The 21225-nt window shown below is 39.5% G+C and overlaps 1 protein-coding gene across 1 annotated transcript in view; it reads left to right on the plus strand.

Moving 5' to 3' along the window:
• Window positions 1-1294: 1294 nt before the first annotated feature.
• The window catches only part of LOC124544661 (SH3 domain-containing protein Dlish), a 70652-nt gene continuing 50721 nt past the window's right edge, over window positions 1295-21225 (plus strand). The window contains exon 1 of the mRNA XM_047123279.1: window positions 1295-1394. Within this exon, the coding sequence (XP_046979235.1) occupies window positions 1346-1394 (49 nt within the window). The 5' untranslated portion in view covers window positions 1295-1345. The remainder of the gene's footprint in view (window positions 1395-21225) is intronic.

Below are 21225 nucleotides of genomic sequence, written 5' to 3' on the forward strand. Positions count from 1 at the left end.
CGCCCTACATGATATTTGGCAGGTTTGTCAGTTACTTTGGCTTTTCAGAGTAGCATACTGGATGCAGAACTGGCGTCTTTACCAACTGAACCAGGATGGATACCAGGTGATTCAGTCCCTCGTAATAATAATGAACTCTATCAAGAAATGGTTGCTAGTTTGATGTATTAAACACAAGGTACAAGACTTATCATATGCTGTTAATGCCACATTGGGGATCAAGAGTTATCAACATAAGCACATTAACATTGCTAACATTCAAGTACCATAAATTATAATAATAGATGAGATTAAATTTGACTGGAATGAAAATTGTTACTAACGCTTGTATTGGTGGGAACAGAAACACAAGATGATCAACAAGTGGCATCCTACTTAAGTTCATTGCAGGGCCAGTAGCGCGGAAAAGTAAATTACAGCAGCATGTTGTTCTTTCTTCAATGGAGACAGAATATGTCGCTGCAAGTGCCAATCATTTATGTGGTTAGATCGATTTCTGAAAGAAATTGCAGCTGCTAATAAATCCCGATTTCTGTTTCGCAAATAGATAACCAAAGAGCTATCAAATTTATTAATGAATCAGGATTTTATAGACGATCAAAACACATAGTGACAAGGTACCATTACATTTATCAGCTAGTTAAAAAGATGGTTAGAGCGAATTATACACCAATCAATAGACTGGCAGCAGACATTCTGACTAATGTACATGCAAAGTATTCGCATGTGCGAATAAGATAAGCTGTAAAAGTGAATGTTGACGATGAGGATTTGTGCCGGACTGGGACTCGAACCCGAATTTCCTGATTTGCACGAATAGTCCCCTAACTGCCTTTTTAAAAGTTTTGTGCATTATAGTTCGTTGCATTTTGGTCGGGGCGAACGTCACATGACACCCCGCTATTCGTGTACGATTCACAGGCAGGACCGAGCGACGTGGCGCAGTGGCTAGCACACTGGACTCGCATTCGGGAGGACGACGGTTCAATCCCGCGTCCGGCCATCCTGATTTAGGTGTTCCGTGATTACCCTAAATCGCTCCCGGCAAATGCCGGGATGGTTCCTTTGAAAGGGCACGGCCGGCTTCCTTCCTCGTCCTTCCCTAATCCCATGGGACCGAAGACCTCGCTGTCTGGTGTACTCCCCCAAAACAATCCAATCCAAAATCACAGTCAGGCCCAAACTTCCATTTCCAACGATCGATTGAAATTCAATTGTCACTCCGTATTCGATCTGGAAGTCGATACTGTAATTATACCTATGGAATTTCCGATATCGATATCTGTCACTGTCGATAGTGTAAGGGTAATGGCCGAAAGTGTATGGTAAATAATGCGGTTGCGTTATGGCTTTTCTTTGTCCTGTGAGAATACGCCGCGGAAAGAAGAAGAAAAGTAAGTGTCAGTTTCAAATAACGGTGCCAGTTAATTAACAGGAGTGTTATTGACTCAAGATTCAACTAACCTTACGTGTTTAAAATAGTGTGTTTACTGGCCGAAAATATTGCATTTTTATGGTGATTAGATCGTTTCCTTGATTGGAGATAGCTCAGCATCTGTCATTGATGCCTGTTGAAAAAACTGTCGGCTTCTGGATTTAATTCATGACTTTCTATGTAGGAACGGCTTCGTTTTACTTCGATGGAAGTACCCGATTGGTGCTCAAGAAAGTAGCCGAGGCACAATAAGTAAATCTTAAATTATATACTACAGAACATAAGTAACTCTGCTGAATGCCACTGACGAATGCCATTGTTGCTTTTTCTCCGTCGCCTACGTTGCTACATTAATTCCTAAACATTACATCCAATTCATTCTGCACCCTTTGGCTAACGAATGATGTTGCTATGACTGAATCGTATTTCAGTGTGTAGTATTATGGTGGATGTTTGACAGCTTTTCTTGCCAGCATTACATGCTCTATTTAACAACGATTTTTCAAGTCTCTATCACTATTCACTTGTTCTTAACGTTATAATACTAGACCAGCTAATCGTTTAACATTGTTCCATTGTATTGGATTAATTTTGCGATTTATCGTGACTGAATGTCTATTCTGATAACTGTGGTGTACAGATGTCAGTACCTTATTTGTAGTTGTGCAGATTTGCAGGCTTGAAGGGTATGCTGTTAGCATACTTGTGCACATATCAACATGTTCTATGGGTACGCACTCCACTTGAGCTGCTATCTAGTGTCTGCCTAAAGGCATATATTTTGCCATCACTAGCTACATACCCGCAACCTAGAACGTTTGTCAGTAATTCTTGGCACATCAGATTGAAGGAGATGGTGCAGATATTATGACATCAGTCATCCATTTCAGTGTTGCTGGTTTTGAAACCCTGCCTGTCTATTTTGATCTTGGTGTTTTGTGTGACCTCTAAATCACTTCGTATGATGCTGTAATGGTTCCTTGAACATGGTACTGATTGAGTTGTTTCCCCGTTCTTGCCCAAATGAGCTTGTGTTTGTCCCGTATGGGTCAATCCATACCAAGTGGCCCAAGAACAAAGTAATTTGTTGCTTGACCACCTCAGAAAATTTTTTTTTACAAAAATTTATTTTTTATTAATTTGAGATGGTGGCTATATTTGTTCCAGGCTGCATGCGTTTTTTCGTATTAGCAAGCATCTACATTTTTTACAATTATTCAGTAGGCTAGTGGATTGTCCAAAGCCTTTCAGATAAAATGCATTTAGTTCAACACATTCTGGGCGACAAATTAACGTCCTTATCACTTAGCTGAATGTATTCTTTAATACATTAATAGTTCAAAGTTGTCAGCCACAAATTTAAAAAAAAAACTCAATTCTTGAACAGTAGTTTTCCAAAAGAGATTAATTTTTCAGCTTTAATATTTTTTTCTGCTGTTAGACTATATATATATATATATATATATATATATATATATATATATATATATATATATATATATACTTTTTATAGAGTATCAATGGTGAGCAGCTTATGTTTAAAAAATACACTATTTTCAAGATAGATTATTTTAATTTTTCCATTTTGTGGCCTGCAATATCTTTGTTGGGGGACAGATAAAAACCTGAAAATTTCACAGTTAAGACCTTTATGATATCAAACTTAAGTATAAATTTCAACTTTGAGATTCAGTTGGAAGTTATGGGGAAAAAAATTACAAACACGAGTCAAAAATGCATCTGTGATATCTAGGCTTATGGAATAAAATATATCAATTACAGTATATAATTTGAACATATCTATGATTACTTACTTTTTATTGAAAATAATCCTACTAATTACATTATATTTTTCTCTTGTTTTTTGTTTTTAGTACATTGCTCATTGAACATTTGAGAAATTTGTTCACACAGTTTGGGTGTTAGATTATAAGTTCGCCCAGTCACAGTTGTAAATTCCATTGGAGACAGCTTCCTTAGTACATTTTCAAGTGGCATCCAAACTTGATCCTTCTCAAGTTTTTTAAAAGATGTCCTTGGTCCTGGAAGGTGATAAAATACAGCATGTACATCTTGGTTTTGACAGTCAATATTATCAATTTTGTCAATCCACCACTGTTCATTGTAAACACAAGCCATTATGTCTTTATTTTGAAGAACCAGTTGTACAAGTTTTCCACACTGAAGTTCACTTCCAGGCGAAGTTGATGTGCTCTTACAGTTCAGTAACTTATGTGAATGGGGAACAATACAATGAAAAGATCGAGTGCCTTTAATCTTCTTACCTTTCCTTCAAGACACTGTCATAGACTTTTCGTATTTCCTCACATTGTACAAAAACATCGGTAATGCCTTTGATATGTTTTTTACAGAATTCAAACATTTCTTGAGGTGTTATGATGATTGTCATCGGTCCGCTGCAGACATGCTTTTGTGTCAGCTTGCTTTGTTGTACCCCCGACACCATCACAAGCATTCTTCCCCTGGCATGAAGCAAAAAAGTGCCATTCTAAACCAAACCCAAAATCTTCTTTATGAAAAGCGGTGTTAATAATTTTTTTGTTGTTTTTGTATTGACTTGCTGCCCCAACTGAAAAGTAAACCAGTTTTTTTATGGAAAGGTGGTGATGTTTAATGTAGTTTGTTAATTTTTGTTGAAAAATGTGCACTGCTGTAGTGTTGTGTTCAAGGTAGTCACTTATGACACAAAAGCTGTGGCTCATTAGCTTATCTTGATCTTTACAATAGAATACAAGTGGATGAACTGTGGTCTGTTTGTTTGCCCAGTGGTGCCCGTGTACTTCATCTTGAACAACAAAGAAATAATTTTCCAAAAAGTCAGCAAGAACTAAGCATTCATCAGCTGCCAAGGTTTGCTTTCTGTCTTTCAAAAATTTACATTGAGCTTTTGTAGTAAAATGATGCATTTTCAGATTTTCAAGGTTAGCCACCAACATTTCCAAAAACTCTTCTCGTTATTTTATGACTGTCACTATTTCAGTTCTCTCTTGTGTCACCCATTGTTTGTATTTTATATTGTCAGGCATCAAATCGTCTTCTTCAGATTCTTCAAACATGTCATGCAAGGCTTGTTTGCCTGGACAGTCTTCACATTTTCCCTTGATCATACAGTTGTAACTGTCAATATTGCATACCATAACTTCCAAAAGGTCTTTATAGTCAACTCTAAGATTGGCCCCCATCTATCATTAACTTTACATTCTGATGATACAAACAAACACAAACATTATGGGCGCAAGATGCCCCTGCAACAATACCCCATCTTGGTCTCAACTCACAGAACTTTGATCTTCCAATTTTAATGTCAGGATTTTCTTTTTTAAATTCAGTGAATAGTTCATTTAAATTACACAGTATTACCCTTTTTTGTCTTTGAATCTTAGAACCATTTTCTTTCACAGAAACTGTCTTTTTTGCGACATCAAACGGCAGTTATTGTCATCGTCATAATACTTAATAACTTTATTGATTGTGTTTTCATCTACCAAATTAGATGCACTTTTCTTTTGTAATGCTGGTAAAATTCCCTGTTCATTTACTAATTGCCTTGTTAACTTAACAAGACGTTCTGTCACATTAAATTCATCACTAACTTTTGCTCAACTCCAAGAATTCGGCAGTAAACTGATAATGTTAATTTTATCCTCTTTGTTTGAAGTACTGCATTTAGTTCTTAGTTTTTCTATCAAATCTATTCGGGTGAAGTTTTAGAACTTCCATATGTTTTAGTACAAATTGTATTTTGAAATGAAACTTCCAAATTCTGTTTGACTATAGCTGCCATTTTCTCAATTTTTATATTCAAGGCACTTGGTCTTTTATCTTGACTTAGTTTTCTAATTTTACTAGCAAGCGACATACCCAGGATTTCACAAGCTGTATCTACTTTTTTTAATGGTTGCTGATAAGTCACAAAATTCTGTATCTGAGGTTCCACTATCCTTTCTCTTGTGAATTACAAATATCTTAGAATAACATGTTGGTCACAGTGATTTTCCTGGTATGAGATTGACAAAAGGGCTTTTATGTTTAGAATACTGGTCAAATGTTATTTCTCGCAGACCTTTAGGTTTCTTATGTTTCTCAAAAAGGTCCATGCAAGACTGACCAAAAAGGTGACAAAATGTTTTTGAGTATTTCATTTCATGGTACTTTCATGTTGATTTGACATCTGGGCTGACTCGTAAGTAAAACAACACTTTTTATTCTTCACTGTAATCTTTGATTAAAGTAATGTCTTTAGGATACACTCCACACACACTTTTATGACATGCTTCATTAACAATATCACCAACAGAACACTGAGACACAATTTTTCAACTGCCCACCAAGAACTTCGAGCTAAATAAGTTTGATTAGACAACTGTTGGTGTAAGGGGGAAGACAACAATCAGACTTGTATAGACTTGCAGATGCAATTGTTAGCCTGCTGAAACAATTACCACAGCATTGTTTCGACAAATAATCATTAGCTAGTGTAATGTTATGTGTTACATTATGCAGTTGTATACTTTATTTGATTAGCCTACCAGATATCGCAGATGTTAAGAAATGTATTTTTGACTTGTGTTTGTCATCTTTTTTCCATAACTTCCAATTGAATCTCAAAGTTGAAATTTATACTGAAGTTTGATATCATAAAGATCTATTAACTGTGAAATGTTCAGATTTTTATCTGGTCCCCCAACAATAATATTGCAGACCACATAATGGAAAAATTAAAAAATCAATTTTTAAAAATGTGTATTTTTTAAGTGTAAGATGCTCACGATTGATACTATATACAGTGTAATAGCAGAAAAAATATTAAAGCTGAGAAATTAATCTTTCTTTAGAAAACTACTGTTCAAAAATTGAGTTTTTTCAATTTGTGGCTGATAACTTTGAACTATTGAAAATATATTAAAGAATACATTCAGATAAGTGATAATGATGTTAATTTGTAGCCCAGACTATGTTGAACTAAATGCATTTTGTCTGAAAGGCTTAGGACAATCCACTAGGCCTACTGAAGAATTATAAAACAATGTAGATGCTTGCAAATATGAAAAAAAACACATGCGGCCTGGAACAAATATGGCTGCTATTTCAAAATAAGTAACAATAAATTTCTTAAAAAATATTTTTGTGACCGCTAAACATTGGGGAAATCACCCAGCAAATATAAAAATTTTCTGAGATGGCCAAGCCACCAGTGCTGGACCACTTTTGTATGGATTGACCCTTATGTCATGAATAGTGACAAAAGAAGAATCCCTAACTTACCTTTCCCTGTTCCCTCCCTCTTTTTTTTTTTTTAGAAAGTATGCCACTACAACCAAGATTTCAAGGAGGATCCAGTACCATATTTTAACCTGTTTCAGAGTACTAAAAAACCAGCCAGTGATTACACTGTGGAATAATGCAAGCATACAAGTTTTATCTAAATTTACCCAGTTCCACTATAGCTCACATGAAAAATTTCAGCTTTGACTGTATATTTGAGTACGTTTGTTCATTTATTGATAATTTAATTAAGATAAATGTACATAGTTTTGTACTACTGTCAGTTATTTGTGTTTGGTGCGATGGCACTTTTGGTGCCAAATTGAGCTTAGAAAAGCAGTAGGGCAAGGGCAACACCGCTACCCTAATTCATTGTGTAGCCTATAGTAGCAGAGCCATCACATAATATGAGATGGTAGGAGAGCAATTTTACCATGTATTTTCTAGTACAGTGGGTGGATAGTCTGCACACATAATCTAGTTTGGCAAATTGTAGGTCAATTATGTAAGCCAGGAAGGATTAAAATTTTGAGGGGCTGTCCATGTTTAATCATGAAGTGTATTTTAATTCCTGTCGAGAGCCCTCATTGCAAGTTATAATATAGCAACAACTAATTTGTATATAGCCAGTGATGTAAAAATATTTTTTGATCATAGGAGCAATATTAGGCAAAATATTTAACATAATGATTGTATCATACTAGTCACTTGAGTCTGATGAAACTGAATATTTGGAGGAAAAAACATTTCAGTTCCAGGGGATGATATGCACAAACATGTAATTAATACTAATCAAGGTTAAAATTAAATCATAGGCTTCAGAGGTAACATGAACCTCCAGCTATGCTACAGATAAAGATTGAATATTTATATTAACTGGCGTCGCCATTTCTCAGCTACACTGTCACCTTCCAACTTAAACTAGACCTCAATACTGATCAGTATCTCACTACAAATTAGATGAAGTCACTAATAATATTTCAACACAGACAGTGTAAAAGTGCCACATGTTACATATCATGGATGACCACCAAAAAGATAAGACAACAGTTGGTCCTGTAGCTCCATGGAATGAGGCCGACCTATGGGAAACCCTAGTCGGCAGAGGAAGACTTCTACTTGCTTTGCTTTATAATTTTTACTTTGGCCTGGGAGACTGATTGCATTCTGTACATTCCTCCACCAGTCATTTCAGTTCTTTACTTTTATTGTCCATTCTCCTCTTCCACCTTATCTGTAGTCTTCCTTGTCCCCTGCTGCCTTCGATAGGTAGTCTTTCTTCCTCCATCCTAATTAGGTGATGTGCCCACCTCAGTCCTCTTTTCTTAATCTTTTGGACAAAATCAGCTTTGTGAGTATTGGTCTGCTAGTTCCTGGTTTTCTAACATATACCATTCATATGACTGGGGCCCAATATTTTCCTTAATGTCTTTCTCTTGAAGACTAGCAGTTTTTGTTCATTTGTTTTTTGTAGTATAAGTGTTTCAGGGCCATATTGTGTTGCACTTTAGTAGGGCCTAGTCTGATTTCATGTCGTAACTGCACAGCACATCCTGTAAGCCAAAGTGCTCTTTATTTGCTGCTGCAATCCTTGCCTTAATCTCAATTTCCATTCTGTTCTGCTTGCTAAAATTGCTTCCGATACATGCGTATGTCTGTTATTTTAACAGGCACTTCAGCAACTGTCAATATAGCACCATCATTGGTACCTTGCTCATGACCATGTACTCCGTTGTGCCCTCATTAATTTGAAAATCTATTTTCTGTAAGAAGTTATTGTGAACTGCAAGTCCTCTTTGCTGCCACTTACTTAAAATTGTCAGCATACACAAGCCCATTCATTATATTTTCCAGTCGTATTCCAGTTGGGTTTACTTTTTTTTACTTCCAAATTCCCTGATATTTGTATACTAATTGTTACTCTGCAATAGATTTCCTCTACACACTCCTGTACTAGACATATTAATTTCTTCAAAGATTTGTGACTAATTAGTGTTGTGTATTTGTTTTGGGAATGTTGATATGGGTGTATTCTCAACTGAGGTAGCACTGCTGATAACTGAAAGTGGCACTTGTGCAGTGATGCAACAATATAATTCAGCAGATATGATGCAAACTCCACTAATGAGTCATGTATGCAGTGTGGTTTTTTTCAGTTTGTCGGCATGAGTGATTGAAGCAGTGTTTTAGGGCTTTCTTGTCAAATTAATGATGATGTTTTTGTGGACAATACTTCAATGACTTACCTATTCATCTTCCTCAAACGCTGTTAGAAATGGCATTGTGTTTGCGCACTTTTTGGACCCCAACCACACTTTGAAGTATTGTCAGTGACACACTCCCAGCTGAGTTTAACTCCTGTTTCACAATGTGTCTTTTGATGCAGTCTTGTTTTTCTGTAACTGTGATATTATTCAGTGGAATGTTTATTTCCTCATTCTTTTTGGGTCCTTAAGGAAAAACTGACCAATATTATGTTTATCAGTTGATTGCGAGCTCTCAAAGCAGGTTTAACAATATGAACCCAGAAAAACAAATGGATGTCAAGAGATATAGCAGTTTCGGAAAGTTAAAACTGGCTGTAAACAGAGGCATAAATCCAGTAATGCCTCACAGTCTGGTTAGAGTCAAAGCAATGAAATTCTCATGTCACACATCAGTGTTAGGTCACATCCGTTATGTATCAAAATGAAATCTTCAGCGTGACTGGAAAGCTGAAAGCAGTCTGTCTGTGCATACAATGTCCATACTTCTGGAACTAGAGTACTGGTTGTAAAGTTTGAAACAGAAGGAAACCAACATGCATAAAGTAAAAGTTCAAGGTATTGCTCATTGAACAATTGTTAAGTCTTTGTTATGTGTTAATGGTTGGTCAGTACACCCCTCCAGTAGACAAAATTACAGTACTCAAAATACACATTTAAAAATGCAGGTAGCTATTCCTAGCTTTTGAAAATTTTAATTTCTTCCTTAGAGGAGAAAAGGGGATAGCGAAATTTCGGAAGATTGTGAAGGAGGAGCAGGTCACTCACACTCCAGGTTAAGAATCAATCACTACTGAGTATAGCGGAGTGCAGGTTATCTTAAGTGTCCAATACTGCTTCAACATCTCGCAATTAAACTCATCTTTCAACCTAACATAGACATCGGGCTACACTACAGACCAATATGTTGCCATAGCTAAGATTTCACATTCACCTAGACCTTGGGCTGCTCTACAGATCAGTCTGTCTCCACATCTTACATACCAAAAAGTAATAGAAACATCAAATGTGTACCATCAGTATTTTCGTCACTTTCTGTTTGCACACACATTATATGTGGCACGCCACATTATCATTACATTATGGGATACAACTGGCATATGATATCGGTAGTTTCGGAAGAACTGAGGAGACAATGATGAAAGATAGTTGTCAGAGAAAGGGAGCATGGGTGGTGTGTCAGCATCAGTTCAAAGGTGATAGGAGACAGACAGGCAGAGAGAGAATTAAACATGGATTAAGAGGAAGTAAAATGAGAAGTTTTATGTGTATTACTATTAAGAACTAAGAGGAAAACAGGAAAGGTATTGGGGGGGGGGGGGACAAAAGAGATGGAAGGATGAAGATAAAATATATATATATGAAATAGGGTAAGTAATGAAATGCTATTAACAGAAAAATACTATCAGTGGAAGAAAAAAATAGACTGATTGTTACCTGTGGTTAAATCCCAAAAGGGTTGAGGAATGAGAGTATGTTGAAGTGCAAGTTGTCTCTCCCGAATTCAGAGAAGCTAGTTCTGTGTAGAGGATTCAGACAACCCATATGATGAAGAATGTGGTGTGGCAAGAACTCTGCTCTCTTGAGTAATGTTAAGCACCTGCTATACTGGGTGTCTCCATGGTAAGAGTTTGTGGGTGCAGTCATAGATCTCAATCAATTTAGCAGTTTTTATTTTTATCTGAAAAAGTTGTACCGTGAATGTTTTGGTTGGTAAATGGCATGTATGGTTTCACATGTTGCTCTATATTTGATATTGTAGGTTTTACAAGTGATGTGTCAGGAGGAAAAGGTGGACAGAGGGTGCATGGGGCAAGTTTTATGGCAGGAAAAGTTGCAGAGGTAAGGATATTGGTCTGGGAAGGATACAGATGTTATGGAGGTTAGGAGGGCAATGGAAGGTGGTTGTGGGCGGTGTAGAAAGGCTATCATAGATGATCTCATTTCAGGGCTTGCACTGAGAAAGCCGTAACCTTTGTGGAGTAATGAATTGAGGTATTTGAGACCTGGGTGGTATAGAGTGACAAAGGGGGCACTTCTGAATCTTTTATGAGTGGAAGCTGTTATATTTGTCAGTGGATGGGAGGAGGAGACAGTCTGGGACATTTGTATGTGGGCAAGATCTGTGCAACAGTTGTGAAGGAGAAAAGCATGATAGATGGTGATGCTATAGATGTTTAAATATTTATTGTTGGAGAGCAATTATGTTTTCCACAGATGCCTAGGGTGAAGGAAAGTGAATATTTATGCGGAAGTTCAAAATGGCTCCGAGCACAATGGGACTTAACATCTGAGGTCATCAGTCCCCTAGAACTTAGAACTACTTAAACCTAACTAACCTAAGGACATCACACACATCCAAGCCCCGAGGCAGGATTCGAACCTGCGACTGTAGAGGTTGAGTGGTTCCAGACTGTAGCGCCTAGAACCATTCGGCCACTCCGGCCAGCTATGCGGAATTAATTGCTGCTTTTGAAACTGAGGTACTTTGCTTTTTGGTTGGTTTTACATGGACTGAGGTTTGGATGTGAACTTTCCTGAATAGAGGCCAAGGTTAAGAAAAATGGCTTTGTAACTGAAAAAGAAATTTGAGTTGGTCAATAGTTACACAGACAAAGTTGCACTTTAATGAATGCAAAATAAATGAATAAGAGTCACTGAAAAGTAATACCTGTGAATCTTTTGTTTGGTTCTCAATGTTGGTTGAGGTTTTACACGTCATGTTTATTACTCAATCAACTTTGCCATTTTGCTGACACAAGTTGCAGTCCTCTGCTGCTAGAGGTCTCTGAATTCCAGCACGTAGTATATAATGTAACTATGTCAGTGCATGAGAAGCAGCTCAGAAAATTGAAAGCATGAATTCAAAGAGTTCATCCATATGTGGAACATCCTTTCCTTCAGCACGATAATGCCACACCGCACGTGAGCAGTGTCACATCAGCAGCAATCCAGCGCATTGGGTTCACTGCCATTAACCACCCTCCATACAGTTTCGACTTGGCCCCATCTGATCTTCATCTCTTTCCAGAACTTAAAGAACCCTTTTGAGAACTCGACTTTGATAGTGATGAAGCAGTACAAGCAGAGGTGTTTGCTGAAGTAGTACAAGCAGAAGTTATGTGGTTTCATCAACAAACTCAAACATTCTGCAATGAAGGTATCAGTAAATTGGTGTCTCTTTGGGAGAAATGTGTTTATCATCGGGGTGACATTCTTGAGAAACAGACATGAAGAATAAAGTTGTAGAATGTTAACAAAGGATGGTTTTCACATAAAAAATTCAGAAGCATTACTTTTCAGCACGCTTATGTATATTGTAATCCATCCAGTGATTGATTGTTGTTGTTGCAGACCATATTTTGATTTATCTGGCAGGAAATCAGTGTGCAGTATCGCATGAAATTTGCAATATGTTAATGGAAAAAATTGGAAAACTTTCTGAATTTTAGGCCTATAGGTTATAGGTTGGGATGACTATAATGTGGTTAGGTGGAATAGTGTGTCGAGGACTGCCAGTTAATTGGAAATAATTTAGAAGTTGTATGAATTAATGCCATGTGGAATCACTACTGCTGTATAAACTGAAGTTGGCCCAGATGGGTATTATTCACCTTGACCGTGCAGTTTTTCTCTGGAATAAATGATGACTAACTGAAACCCTCAGCTGCCGACTGGTGTTGTTGATATACCTCGATGTGGACAACTGAAAATGTGTGCCCCGACCGGGACTCGAACCCGGGATCTCCTGCTTACATGGCAGATGCTCTATCCATCTGAGCCACTGAGGACACAGATGAATAGCGTGACTGCAGGGACTTATCTCTTGCACGCTTCCCGTGAGACTCACATTCCCAACTGTCCACAATTCTACATATGTAATGTACCTTATAGACATTTGCCCATTTATTCATTACCCGCGCACGCTTTAGTGATTCCCGTAAGATGAGGCCCTAAGGACCATCACATAGAAACTAGCACTTTTATCCTGTCATTTGAGGGGTATAACCTGCCTGAAAAGGTCAAGGTAATGGTCTACAGATGCAATGTGAAACCATAGATTACACCCCCATGCATTACTTCTGTTGCCTGAAGTTTGGCCACATGTCCTCGCGAAGCAATGCCATTCCCTTCTGTGGTGACTGTGGCTGCACACCTCTTGTGGATAACCCTTGCAACCCATCGCCTGTCTGTGTAAACTGCTATGGACTCCATTCTCCCTGCTCACTTGAGTGTCTGGTGTATATGAAGAAAAATGAAGATCCTTGACTGTCTTGGCTACTTTGAGGCCCAGAAGAAGTCTGACAACTTCACCCCATGAACATCTCCTCTACCTTTGCCTCCATCACGTCTTCCCCTCCTACTTCCCCACATCTGGCCCTCTTCCCTTTCCTCACACTTTGTGGCTCCCATCCCTTTCTCCTCAAGGAACCGCTTCTCTTTCTCCTCCGTAGCCAGGGAAGACATTCTTCTCAGGCTCCTGCTAGGAATGGGCTTCCTGTTGGAATTCCTCTTTTGGCCATTTTCAGGATAGGAAGCCTGCAACCTTGGGTCAGACGAGGGACTCTCACTCCGAGGGCCCCAAAGCAGCTCACTATGTCTAATTCTGACATCGCTACCACCTGTTCCATTAGTAATACCACCTCCTTCCTCCCTCTGAGGCAGAAGAATAAGCAGGAGTGCAAGTCAAAGGACAAGCCTTTCCTGGCTTCCCAGGAGGCTTGGCCCCCTCCCCGTCATCCTGAATCAGACACAGTTTTTATGGATGTCACCCCATCCTCATTGGTGACAATCACTGACCTGATGATGTGACCTTTGCTTAGCTTTTATAAGTCTACCTTGGATTCTCACCATATGATAATCCAGTGGAATCGCAGCAGATATTACAGTCACCTACCGGAAATTCAACATCTCGTTTCCTCTTCTGCTGCATTCTATCTTGCTCTTCAGGAAACACACTTCTGTGATGACCACTCTCCATCTTTTTGTGATTATTGGATCTTCTGTCAGCTGTGCCAGCCCCGGAATAGCGTCTGGAGGGGTCTGCAGTTTGGTTTGCATCAATGTCATTAGTGACTAGATACTGTCTTCAAACCAACCAAGCAATAGCAGTAACGGTACGGAAGACCCCAGCAATCACCATTTGCAATATTTACCTCCCTCCTGGTAGGCCACATGTTTATGTTGATCTGCCTGCCTTAATGCAGCAACCCCTGCCCCTGCACCTCCTACTCCAGGACTTCATTGCACTGGGGCTATCGTGGTCCCCTTCCGATTTTTATCTGGGAGTTTTTATACTGCTGGCTTTTCCAGGTTTGAGTTTGCTCTTCACTCAGCACCCCTCATATTCAGGAGAATGGTATCCTATGGGGTTCTGTGTTAAGTGTCATGCTCTTCCTCAGAACCATTGGTGGGCTTGTAACCTCTGTCGGGACTGTGTTTTCCCCGTGTTGTATGTTGACAATTTTTACACCTGGTGCAATTCCCACTCGGTAGCATCTGCTGAGTGCCGGCTCCAAGGCTCCATCTGATGGGCCTCTGCGTGGGCTACCTCCCATGGCTTTCAGTTTTCTCCCTCCAAAATGCGGGTTATGCATTTTCGTCATCAACCCACTGTACATCCCAGTCTAGAACTTTATTTAGGTGACCAGCTCCTAGATGTTGTAGCACAGTCCTGTTTCATGGGCCGTATTTTTGATAAAAGGCTTACTTGACTGCTCCATGTTCGTCACCTAAAGACTACATGCATGCGGAAGCTCAATGTTCTCCACCTCCTGGCCCACACATCTTTGGGTGCAGACTGTGCTACTCCTCTCCATCTTCACTGTACTTTGGTCTGGTCCAGGTATTCATGTTTATGCCTTGGTGGCTTCTCCTGCTTTGAAAATACTTGATGCTGTTTGCCGTTGGGGGATATGTCTGGCTATTGGTGCCTTTCATACTAGTCCCATTGACAGTCTCCTTGCAGAAGTGGGGATTCCCCCTCTACAAATATGATGGATCCAATTCCTGTTTTTTTACGCAATTGCTATTCGCCAGTCCTTGACCACCCCTTTGTACCCTGTCCTGTTTGCAAATGAGGATGTCTCCTTCCTGATTTTTAAGTAATTCAGTTGAACTGTACTCTCTACACAAACAGAAATTTCCTGAAAACAAAGTAGGCTTTTGTACATTTGCTTATCTTTGCCCAAAACAGTGTGTACTAGTAGCAGGAGCATACAGTACTCATTCTGTACGTGTGTACAAAATTCATCAAAAGAAAAAGCTACCAAGATTTAATGTGAGTAATAACTTGCAACATAATCACAGAACTTGTTTGTTTCATCTGTTTGACAAATGTCCTTCTACACCCCTACTTCAGGGATACCTGTAAAATCAGATAGAAGATTTTGAGCCTGACGAAAGAGCTTGATATAGCCAGTGGGTTTCAACAGACAGGATGAATTTGGTTCTTCAATTAAATACACTCTGACATTTTTGAATTGCTGGTACAGAAGGTAGAGAAACTTGCACCTCATTCCTTCATTGCAAAATCTCAGTGTAATTATTTGAAAATCGGAAAAGAAACTCTGCAAGAGAGGTCTGTTTTAATGTTGGTGGACTTAAGCGAAAATTTTCGCTTTGTTGTGCAAAACGAAGTACAAGGTTGTTACTGAAATAATGGCAGTTATACTCTTCACACAGTTTGTGTGTACTGTAAGAAAGACCCAAGTTTGCAATCTAAAAACCTCTGAATTATTTCTGATGATTTAGTGTGTGATGTAGCCATGTTTCGTCAAATGCAGAAGACTGTATGGCAGCTTTGAAACAAGAAGTTGAATTGCCTATAAGTGATATTGAATATTTCACAGATGGTTGTGCTGCACTGTACAAAAACTGCAAGAATTTTTTGAATATATGCAATCATGAATATGCAACTATCCATGATAAATCTCCCTGTGGTGGAGTTGGTGGTACTTTGAAAAAGCTTGTTACAAAAGCAAGTCTGCTGAGACCATTTTATGGACAAATAATTAGTGATGCAAAAGTTTTTCAGTTTTGTCAAGAAAATCTGAAAAAAGTATCAGTATTTTTTATTTCAAACCAGGAGCTAGTTGACATTTGTAGTTGCTTTTCTACATTTTTTCATCTGCAAGAACTGTTCCTGGAACTAGATCCATGCACCCATTCTTAGCACTTTCTGCAACTCAGACTGGAATTAAACGCTTAAGCTGTGATGTAAATTTCAGTGTCATTTTTGATTTCTCTCAAAGTGAACATTTAATGTCTGAAATTATTGTGCATGCTAATTGCTATATTGCTTTTTTGTGTGGTTCCTTCTGGTGTCCAGATGCTCTTTGTAAACGGAATGAGGAGGAAAGTGATGCAGCAGTCATTTGTGCATCCGCATGGGTTGTCATAATCCTTTTACTGGTCTGAAAATGACACTTGTAATGCTCCATTCTTCCATATTCTGTCAGGTAGAAATCAACACAATGACTGGACATACTTAGAGTATAAGTCAAGTCTCTTCTAAATTGATGGAAGCAAAATGGTCCTTATTAAGAATAAAATGATCAGTAAAATAGGTCACTGTGTTGCTAAGTGGTTTGTGGTTGTATTGTAAAATTGAGTGACAGTTGACTTATAATACACTTAACTGGGTGTAGTTGTTGCACTGATATGTAAGTTGAGACAGTTTGCCTGCAGTGATTATGTTCCAGTGAGTGACATATCTGAACGATATGTATGAAGGGCTTGCAGATAGATAGTGTTGAGCCACATTTGTGACTTATACCAAAGAAGGCAATCACAACTTCCAATGCATTCTTCTGAACTATTTACATTTTGTGGCACGTCATTATCTTCTGCCAAGCACTTCATATTATAATTTATTTTTTTTAAATTTATTCTTTTAAAAGACAAAGTTTAGGTCTGAAGAAACTTTTCTGTTTGCTATTGTACATCTTTGTTAGAAACAGAGGTTCTGCTTATTTGCCCCCCCCCCCCCTTTTCCAGTTTTTTACATAAAATGTTATATCCTCTCATTTTTCCAGCTTCAATTTTTTTATGTAAGATGGGTGCTGTTTGTGTGAGAAAAAAGTCATTGCATTTCAGAAGGGGAAACATTGAAAAACAAAATTGTGCAGAACATGACATTTGATTTCATTACTATGAATATAATTAAGATATGTATTATAAAAATTGGCCAAAATCCATGATATTGTGTATCAAACAAATACACAAAGTTTTAATATGATAACTCATACATGGATGCCATGACCCGGGTGATTTGAGAATCATTTAGTGCTCTTTGTATTTTTCAGTATTCAGCACTTGTCCTTGTTGTGTTGTATTAAAATGTTTACAAAATGTGTTTGCATACTAAACAGTTTTCTAACGATGTGTACTGGGTCAAGGCTGCAATAACCATTACAGGGGAATGGAAGAGTTGTTCTTCTAGTTGCCAGGATGTAGGGCTTTCCAACCGTGTGTGTTGGGGGTTTGAAGATTTGGCAAGAGCTATAGGAGTCAGAAGTGGAGAAGGCTACATCAAAACAGACAGCATGTATGTTATCTCTTAATTACTCCCAACAAGCTACAACAGTCATAAGTGTGTGCCCTCATCCAGTGGCATCACTCAGCATTGTCATACGGCATCCTCGTTCCACAGAAGTGGTCAAACATCAGTCTCGTGGTTACAGTAGCATGGAGCTGTGTCATGAGGATGGTGATAGCTGGTAACCTAGTAGTACCAATGTCTTGCGTGGCCAAGAAACCTCAGCAGTGTTTTCAGATTGTGGCGGCCATGTGCCGCTGTTATGCTGCTGGCGGGGCGTTTCCACTCTGCCCAATTGAAGTGTCTGTTAGGTGCTAGAAGATTCTCAATGTCTTGGTTACTAAGAGGGCACCAATTCAACCATCACCCCTTCTGATGGTAGCCTGTAGCAGGAAATATGCTGGCAACCTCATGGTGGAAGGCAACAACAGCAGATGCTGGTATGAAGCCCAGCTGTGGCGACGTGTCCAGCCTGGTGGACTGCTTTATACACACCTGGGCAAATCTTGTTACTGCATTGATTTTGTACATGGTCTGCCAAGAGCTGTTGAAATGTCTTGAAATGCCGACATTGCCTTAGTGCCTGGCCTATAGTTGCTGAGCTGCAGAGTGGCATTAGTGCTGAGCCTACGGGTGTTGGCAAATCCTGCATTTTGGCAACACACCCTGGCTTGATCTTGTGTTGCTATACTCCTTCCCTCCTTGAGTGATTTGGCCCACTGAATTCCTCATTGGTTAAGTTTGACTGAATCAGAGTCTCATACATATATAAGGTTACACTGTTCAAAATCCCAATCACAAGTCCAGAGTAACACAGTAGATTAGCTGTGGTATGTTTGGACTCTTCATTGCCCTATTTATATTTACACTATCTTCGCTCTCCACCTTTGTGGGCTCAGAAAGTCAGACACAATTATGAATAACAAATCTCTCTGTGGTTTGTATACTACTAATCACTGGCTGGTTCTGTAAACTGACACATGTTATGAGATACATTACTACACTTGACTCCACTGGTTGGTCTTGTCCAGTTCATGCTTAGGTCCAGTTTTCAGAGTCTGCTCACTGCTTCCTGCAAAATCTTCAGTGTGGACCCACTGAGTCTGTAGACAAAGCTAGTCCATAAAATACTTACAGTTCACGGCGTTCACTTTCCTATTTGGCAACAGCGTTATACTCTCTCATGAGGATAGGAGTTTGGGGATCTGGGAGTCTTAAAACATCATGAAACTATATGCCCTCTCTCTTAGGTGCTGTCCTATAACCTTTAAAAGCATCACTTAACCTCTTTAACTTTATCACACTTAGCAAAATATCATGTTGCAGAATACAGGGTGATTTTTTCCACCGTGTACAATCTCTAGGACTTGACTGATGAAAGAATATGGAACAAAAAAGAGCTAATGAAGTGAAGTGACTTCATAGGCTTTCCCAGTGTAATAAGTCTTGAAAGTCTCTTTGGGTTTGCTGCTGGATCCTAAAATCAACTTGATTCTATATTTCAGCGGTCCAGCTGTTCACAATTTTCAGGAGAACGCTGTTTCTACTAATGAGTCCCGCAGTTCTCAGTGGGACTCAGCAGCAGAAGCAGCTTTCTCCTGAAAATGGTGAACAGTTGGATCATCAAAATATTGAATTGAGTTGATTTTAGTATCCGGCAGCAAACCCGAAGAGACTTTCAAGGGCTAATGAACTTTCCATGCTAGAGACCATTTGTTATATCATACATTGTTACAGAGACTGTGGTCTAATATGCACTGTACCATGCGGCCACAGTTACAGTATGTGCTGAAAATGATTTCCATGTGCCGCAACGCATCTGTGTATACACTGTAGCATGTTCTGTCTCACAATATCACATCGGCAAGGCTGCACCCAAACAGTGTCAAAGGCAGCATGAATACATTTCTCCAGTGTCTCCACATCTGGAATGTGCTCTGCATACACAATACTTTTGAAATGTCCCCATAACCATAAATCGCATGGATTGAGATGCGGTGAACGAGCTTGACTCCCTCATCCAATCCGTTGACCAGAGAAGACATGATTGAGATTCGGCTGGACATTAAAGGTGAAGCGGGCTGCTGCACCATCATGTAGCAGCCACATAAACCTTTGAATCATCAATCACACTTCTTCCAGCAGGGGAGGCAGTCATCCGGGAGAAATGCTGAGAGTTGTGGCCTGTTAGGTGATGGGGAAGAAAGACTGATCCCAAAATGCGGTTGCCAGTTGTCCTGGCCCACACATTATGGCTGTGCCAATGCTGTTGATTCGCTGTCACTATAACATGGGGGTTCTGCATCTATCCCACAGATGACTGTTATGAACAGTGAAGATACCATTTCGTGCATTTGTCAATAGGATGGATGACAGAAATCTTGGACTCATGGTTGCCTGGTGAAGAAACCAATGACGAAACTGCTCCTGATGTGGAAAGTTTGTTGCTAGTAAGCCCCGCACATGCTGTAAGTGATAAGGATAGTAACAGTTGTCATGGAGAACATTCCACACGGTCATCTGGTTTACCCTGTGCTGATGTGTCAACTGCCTGGTACTGACACTGCAGTTGCCTTCCACAGTGTAAATCATATTTTCCACCAAGTCTAGTGTCTGAACATCTCGGTTATATCCGTCATGATTTCCTGCTTCCTGAAACGACACTGTCTCGCATTATTTCTTATATCTACTAGCGTAGACCTTGGAGAACTCTTAATAAGCTACATGACAACAATAAACTGTGTGTACACTCGTCCACCTCTTACATGACCTACTTACAGTTGCCTATACGCCACCAGAATACATCCGCCTACATTCCTGACTAATTCTACTCGGAAAGGGAAAAGGGGGACAGACACAAAACCAGGAAAATTGAAACAAAGATGTCACAAGCAGTTACAATAAACCCATGCTGCTTAATTGCTTTGTCTGTGGTCGTAGCACCTTTGCCAATCCCACCACTGTGGATGTATGGGTGGTTGCATGTGTGTTCACTATTGGGCACAAAAATGTGGTGGGCTGAGATGCAGACTGCTACATAGTGGAGGGGAAGAGCGCTTCTTCTAGTGGTCAGGGTGGCGATGGCTCTTTCACCTAGGCGTTGTGGGTTCTTTTGATGGTTTGGTAGAAGGAGTGACGTTGTGGGAAGCTGCAGACAAACATATAGTCAACATAAACATTTATTTATTAATCTACTAATCTTGAATAGTCACGTTGGTGCACTATTGTCTCCAACACGGTTTGGCATGGCCTTGTTTCCACTTGGCATTATGTTCTTGGCAGCTGGCCAGCAGTGCTTCACACACAGCTAGGATGCAAGCTGCTTATGTGAGAAATTACTCACTGGGTGGCAATGCCTTTGACACTAAGTGCGACTTTGCTGCGGACACATGGTGGCCATTGGAGTCTTCTAACAGTGCAGTTGCTCATGGCACAGAGCTAGGCCCAGTAGCACTGCTCAGGTGATCAATCTTCTGAGACTGGCTAGATGGGCAGCTTAGGCAAGTCTTGTTGTGACATAGGTCATTACGTGGCCTGTCAGGTGCAGTCAGAAGTCTTCAAATGCTGGTTATTACTCCAGCAAGGGATGGATGGAGCTGCTGGCACAGTGTAAGTTCTGAGCTTGTGATTGCAAGCATTCAGACTTCAGCATCGAGCCCGTCATTGGCACGCACTGTTGCACTCTTCCCTTCTTGGAGTAA

The sequence above is a fragment of the Schistocerca americana genome, chromosome 8 (assembly GCF_021461395.2).
Source record: "Schistocerca americana isolate TAMUIC-IGC-003095 chromosome 8, iqSchAmer2.1, whole genome shotgun sequence".
Classification (NCBI taxonomy): domain Eukaryota; kingdom Metazoa; phylum Arthropoda; class Insecta; order Orthoptera; family Acrididae; genus Schistocerca; species Schistocerca americana.